This window comes from Littorina saxatilis, unplaced genomic scaffold, assembly GCF_037325665.1.
Source record: "Littorina saxatilis isolate snail1 unplaced genomic scaffold, US_GU_Lsax_2.0 scaffold_1223, whole genome shotgun sequence".
Lineage (NCBI taxonomy): Eukaryota > Metazoa > Mollusca > Gastropoda > Littorinimorpha > Littorinidae > Littorina > Littorina saxatilis.
The window spans coordinates 28,108-34,820 of NW_027127448.1; the positions used below are offsets into that span (position 1 = coordinate 28,108).

The 6,713-nt window shown below is 45.7% G+C and overlaps 1 protein-coding gene across 1 annotated transcript; it reads right to left on the bottom strand.

The window, feature by feature from the left end:
- Nucleotides 1–413: 413 nt before the first annotated feature.
- Nucleotides 414–2,348, bottom strand: LOC138955903 (uncharacterized). The gene is made up of 3 exons (XM_070327410.1): nt 2,058–2,348; nt 1,146–1,250; nt 414–815 (listed from the first exon to the last, which is right to left on the bottom strand). The coding sequence occupies exons 1-3, from the start codon at nt 2,335–2,337 to the stop codon at nt 493–495; spliced, it is 708 nt and encodes a 235-aa protein (XP_070183511.1). The 5' UTR covers nt 2,338–2,348; the 3' UTR covers nt 414–492.
- Between the last annotated feature and the right edge of the window lie 4,365 nt (nt 2,349–6,713).

The following is a 6,713-nucleotide window of genomic DNA, read 5'->3' on the forward strand; positions in this document are numbered from 1 at the left end:
TAACAGCCTATGACGTAATACAGGCGCTAGAAATAATAATTCTATTGACACAGTCACACAATGTCAATACAGATTTCTCTCACTCACCACACTTACACGCTACACTAATATGTCGTCCATTCCGGTCATCGGACCGTTGATCGATAGAACACAACTTACGATGGTCACTAGGCCGATCGTGTCTTCTAACGAGCATTGAAACGGGTTATAACTTCTCCTACTATTTCAAACGTTCAATTAGTCAAACAACGCTACAATAACAGATTTGTTAACTTTTCATCTTATTTTTGTCATCTAACTTTTCAAGTAAACAAACATGGCGGCCATTGCCAATAGCGAAACTACGAACTCAGTCCTTACGGAAATCCTAACTACATTGTTGCTTATGTTCTATGACACATTGGGGAAAAGCTGGCATTAGCAATAACAACCCAGATTCTACTCTGAATTGTCTTTGCTGCTGCAAACTTTATCGTGTTGACGGCAATCCCGTCACAATGGCAAGGCCAGATCTGTGTAGCAGTGTTCATCACGACTACCTCGACGCTGGGTCACAGCATAAGCATGCTCATAGGACAGACTGCTGCTATCAGAGATACGCGTGTAGTGGTTTTCTTCTTCAGACATTTGACGACTTCTGGCATCAGAGATGGGAATACCCGCGGGCGGCAGTTCAGGCTGTTGGATGTTATCATCAGAGTCTTGGTGCGATTGGTCTGGCTGTTGTCGTTGTCGTCGAATGGGGTTGAGTTCAACTTCCTCGTGAGATTCTACGATCTTCTCCCTCCGTACCTGAGGCGTCCGACGTGCTAGGCCTAAAAAAAATCAAGTAAAATCAAGTCGTCTTCTTCTGTGGAAATATATCGATCTCACTTGCAGACCTTGTCTACACACACACGCTCACACACACACACACACACACACACACACACACACACACACACACACACACACACACACATACACACACACAGACACGTACATCCACGTATTCACACACACACACACACACACACACACACACACACACACACGCACGCACACACACACACACACACACACACACACACACACACACACACACACACACACACACACACACACACACACTTGCACACATATGCACGAGCGATAATTCAGCTTACATCTTCTTCTTGCAAGAACAATGATGATAATGAACAACACGAACACGACAACGGCAGCTGTCGCTCCGACTACTGTCCACACCATGTGAGTTCTTTCTTCCACAACTGAAAAAGACCATGAAAGCAATGCACTTACTGCCAGAAGAGTGGTCGCTTAATTGTTTCGTTGGTCAGTGGTTGCATACAAAATTCAACAAGTCACCATTTGAACAATCATTCTGAAAATACATGGCCAAAGAAGGAGCACATACAAGCTGGATAAAATAATTGTGATGATGTTACTGGAACTGTTCTGACATGTTTGGAATACAACAGAAAAGGAACATACAGTGTGCGGATCGGACTGGATAAGAACATCACAGGATTGAACCATTCTAAATGTGATCTTACATGATTAGTGTGCATGCATGATGTCATGTCTCTTTTTGGTAGAATTATAATAGTTTCCTGTGTGTTTCCATTGTGATTTGTAATACACGATGTTGCTAAATATAATTCGCAACACATAAATGGATGACCAATCTTAGACATACCATGCAGTGCTAGATGTCTGTATTTCCAGGCACATGTAGTGCCTTTTTCAACCTCTTTTATTGCTAATGATACATTCTGTTCTTTAAACGATGTCAAGCCAATTCTGTTTTAGACTCACATAATAACGTGATGCAACCCAATGCCTCAGTGTGTATTTCATTGGTAAGGATCGACCCAATGTGTATTATAAAAGGAGCAAAGACAAAGACGTCAGCATTTTGTTTCAGTAAATTCGGCTATGCTAATATTGATTGTGATGCATTGCAGTAATATTTACAACTTGGATTGGGCATTGTTTGAGAAGCAGAACATCATACCGAGCCACCATTTTCAGGAAACACCTTAGAACATGAGATACGTATGTGTAAACACACCAACCTTCTATACGAATCTGAAACGCCACTTCAACACTTCCAATCCCATTGGACACGTTTGCAAGGTACATTCCTCGCAATCTCCTGGGGACATACACTGGTTTAATGCTGCAGTTCAATATATATTTTTTGTTTCGATCTTGTTGGCAAGTGGAATGGAAGTTGTCTGATGACACACGGCTTCCCTTGGTGATGGTGCCTTTATCAAGGTAGGTGAAGGCAAAATCATGGGGTACAGGGTAAGCTTCAAGCATGAAGACAATTCCATCAATTGTCATGTTCATCGTTTCATTGACTGTCGTTTTGGGTGGGCCTGCAACAACATACAACATTGATTGGTCACATTCTACGACGGGCGCTGTGGCGGGGTGGTAAGACGTCGGCCTCTTAATCGGAAGGTCGAATCCCGGCCGCGGCCGCCGGGTAGGTTAAGTGTGGCGATCTCCCAGGTCAACTTAAGTGTAGACCTGCTAGTGCCTTTATCCCCCTCCGTATGTACGCGCAATCACAAGACCGAGTGCGCACGGAAAAGATATTGCTATCCATGTCAGAGTTTGGTGGGTTACAGAAACACGAAAATACCCAGCATGCATCCCCCGAACGCGGCGTAAGGCTGCCTTAGTGGCGGGGTAAAACCGATCATACACGTACAATTCCACTCGTGCAAAAACACGAGTGTACGTGGGAGTCTAAGCCCACGAACGCAGAAGAAGAAGAAGAAGGTCACATTCTACGATAACATGATAGACCAAAAGAGGGATTTATTTAAGTGCACAGGGTCGATCGGTTCAACAGAGAAATAACGAGCGGATAAGCAAGAGAGAGAGAGAGAGAGAGAGAGAGAGAGAGAGAGAGAGAGAGAGAGAGAGAGAGAGAGAGAGAGAGAGAGAGAGAGAGAGAGAGAGAGAGAGAGAGAGAGAGAGAGAGAGAGAGAGAGAGAGAGAGAGAGAGAGAGAGAGAGAGAGAGAGAGAGCGAGCGAGAGATAGACGCAGAAATTATACAAGGAGAGAGGGAGTATTGTTTTAAGGTGGTGGTTAAGGTGGTGGTACAAGTAGCTTTATGTGATAGTACAACAAATGCAACAACTACAAACAAGTCGCGTAAGGCGAAATTACTACATTTAGTCAAGCTGTGGAACTCACAGAATTAAACTGAACGCAGTGCATTTTTTCACAATGACCGTAGTGCGCCGCTTGTGCATAACGGAGTGAAACGGACGAGCCTGTTTAGCGCGGTAGTGGTTTCGCTGTGCTGCATAGCACGCTTTTCTGTACCTATCTTCGTTTTAACTTTCTGAGCGTGTTTTTAATCCAAACATATCATATCTATATGTTTTTGGAATCAGGAACCGACAAGAAATAAGATGAAATTGTTTTTAAATCGATTTCGAAATTTTAATTTTGATCATAATGTTTTATATTCCCAGCGAAGCTGGAGGTATCCCGTGAACGCTATACTGTAATCGATTTGAGAAATGTGCACACCGAATAATACATGATAAAGAAGGATTCGTTGTGCCCGGCTACGTGCTACAGTTGGAGATGGAAGTTCACCAAAAATGGGGACCATACTAACAAAAATACGGTGGGTAAAATAGGCGCCCCCATTTTTTCAGCAAACGCCACCCCAGGCCGCTTTGGACGGGTAGAAATTCCGTAGTTTCCAAGTCTATGGATAAAGCTCGCGTAAGAAGAATACGTCACGGTCGAAAGTCTTTGACGTCTATTAATGCATCATGACGTCATGCCTCCCTGTAGTCTTTCTCTCTCGCGCAGTGTGTGTGTTTGTGTTCATTTTGTGCACATGTGTTAGTGTTACTGTGTGTGTGTGTGTGTGTGTGTGTGTGTGTGTGTGTGTGTGTGTGTGTGTGTGTGTATGTGTGTGTGTGTGTGTGCGCGCACGCGTGCATGAATCTGTACTCGTATGTGTGTGGTGTGTGTCATGTGTGTGTGTGTGTGTGTGTGTGTGTGTGTGTGTGTGTGTGTGTGTGTGCGTGCGCACGCGTGCATGAGTCTGTACTCGTGTGTGTGTAAGTGTGTGTGTGGGCATAAGTGTATGTGTGTGCGTGTATGTGTGTTTGTTTGTAAAGGTGTGTATGTCCGTCTGTCCATATGTGCGTATGGGTGTGTGTTTTGTGTGCATGAAGTTTTTTGTTAGAGAGTGAGTGAGTGCGTGTGAGTGAGTGTGTGTGTGTGTGTGACTTGGTGTGTGTGTGTGTGTGTGTATGTGTGTGTTTGAGAGAGAGAGAGAGAGTGTGTGTAGGTGTGAATGTGTGTGTGCATGAGTTTGTGTGTATGTTTGTGTGTGTATATGTGTTTGTTTGTAAAGGTGTGTGTGTCCGACTGTCTATGTGCGTATTTGTTTGTTTGTTTGTTTGCTCAACGCCCAGCCGACCACGAAGGGCCATATCAGGGCGGTGCTGCTTTGACATATAACGTGCGCCACACACAAGACAGAAGTCGCAGCACAGGCTTCATGTCTCACCCAGTCACATTATTCTGACACCGGACCAACCAGTCCCAGCACTAACACCATAATGCCAGACGCCAGGCGGAGGGAGCAGCCACTAGATTGCCAATTTTAAAGTCTTAGGTATGACCCGGCCGGGGTTCGAACCCACGACCTCCCGATCACGGGGCGGACGCCTTACCACTAGGCCAACCGTGCCGGTCTATGTGCGTATAAGTGTGTGTTATGTGTGTATGAGATTTGTGTCAGTCAATGTGTGTGTGTGTGTGTGTGTGTGTGTGCGTGTGCGTGCGTATGTACAGTGTGTGTGTGTGTGTGTTTGTTTGTTTGTTTGCTTAACGCCCAGCCGACCACGAAGGGCCATATCAGGGCGGTGCTGCTTTGACATATTACGTGCGCCACACACAAGACAGAAGTCGCAGCACAGGCTTCATGTCTCACCCAGTCACATTATTCTGACACCGGACCAACCGGAGTGTGTGTGTGTGTGAATGTGTGTGTGCATGAGTTTGTGTGTATGTTTGTTTGTGTATGAGTGTTTGTTTGTAAAGGTGTGTGTGTCCGTCTGTCTATGTGCGTATTTGTTTGTTTGTTTCCATAATTATCAGGGCGGTGCTGCTTTGAGATATAACGTGCGCCACACAAAAGGCAGAAGTCGCAGCACAGGCTTCATGTCTCACCCAGTCACATTATTCTGACACCGGACCAACCAGTCCTAGCATGCACTAACCCCATAATGCCAGCCGCCAGACGGAGCACCCACTAGATTGCCAATTTTAAAGTCTTAGGTATGACCCGGCCTGGGTTCTAACCCACGACCTCCCGATCACAGGGCGGACGCCTTACCACTAGGCCAACCGTGTATGTGCGTATGAGTGTGTGTATGAGATTTGTGTGAGTCAATGTGTGTGTGTGTGTGTGTGTGTGTGTGTGTGTGTGTGTGTGTGAATGTGGTTGTGTGTGTGCGTACATGCGTGCGTATGTACATGAGTGTGTGTGTGTGTGTGTTTGTGTGGGTGTGTGTCTGTTTGTATAAGAGATAAAGAGAGAGAGAAAGAGAGAGAGAGAGAGAGAGAGAGAGTGGGTGGGTTGGTTTGTGTTTGTGCGTGTGCGTAAGTGTATGTGTGTGTGTATGTGTGTTTGTTTGTAAAGGTGTGTATGTCCGTCAGTCTATATGTGCGTATGGGGGTGTGTTTTGTGTGTACAGTGAAGTGTGTGTGAGAGAGTGAGTGAGTGCGTGTGAGTGAGTGTGTATGTGTGTACGTGTGTAACTTGGGTGTGTGTGTGTGTGTGTGTGTGTGTGTTCGTGTGTGTTTGAGAGAGAGAGAGAGAGAGAGAGAGAGAGAGAGAGAGAGAGAGAGAGAGAGAGAGAGAGAGAGAGAGAGAGAGAGAGAGAGAGAGAGAGAGAGAGAGAGAGAGAGAGAGAGAGAGAGAGAGAGAGAGAGAGAGAGGTTTGTCTTTCGCTGGGGTATGCAGTGCCTTGGCGTTGCACATCTACTTAATCCCAGCGAAGCTGGAGGTATCCCGTGAACGCTATACTGTAATCGATTTGAGAAATGTGCACACCGAATAATACATGATAAAGAAGGATTCGTTGTGCCCGGCTACGTGCTACAGTTGGAGATGGAAGTTCACCAAAAATGGGGACCATACTAACAAAAATACGGTGGGTAAAATAGGCGCCCCCATTTTTTCAGCAAACGCCACCCCAGGCCGCTTTGGACGGGTAGAAATTCCGTAGTTTCCAAGTCTATGGATAAAGCTCGCGTAAGAAGAATACGTCACGGTCGAAAGTCTTTGACGTCTATTAATGCATCATGACGTCATGCCTCCCTGTAGTCTTTCTCTCTCGCGCAGTGTGTGTGTTTGTGTTCATTTTGTGCACATGTGTTAGTGTTACTGTGTGTGTGTGTGTGTGTGTGTGTGTGTGTGTGTGTGTGTGTGTGTGTGTGTGTGTGTGTATGTGTGTGTGTGTGTGTGCGCGCACGCGTGCATGAATCTGTACTCGTATGTGTGTGGTGTGTGTATTGTGTGTGTGTGTGTGTGTGTGTGTGTGTGTGTGTGTGTGTGTGTGTGCGTGCGCACGCGTGCATGAGTCTGTACTCGTGTGTGTGTAAGTGTGTGTGTGGGCATAAGTGTATGTGTGTGCGTGTATGTGTGTTTGTTTGTAAAGGTGTGCATGTCCGTCTG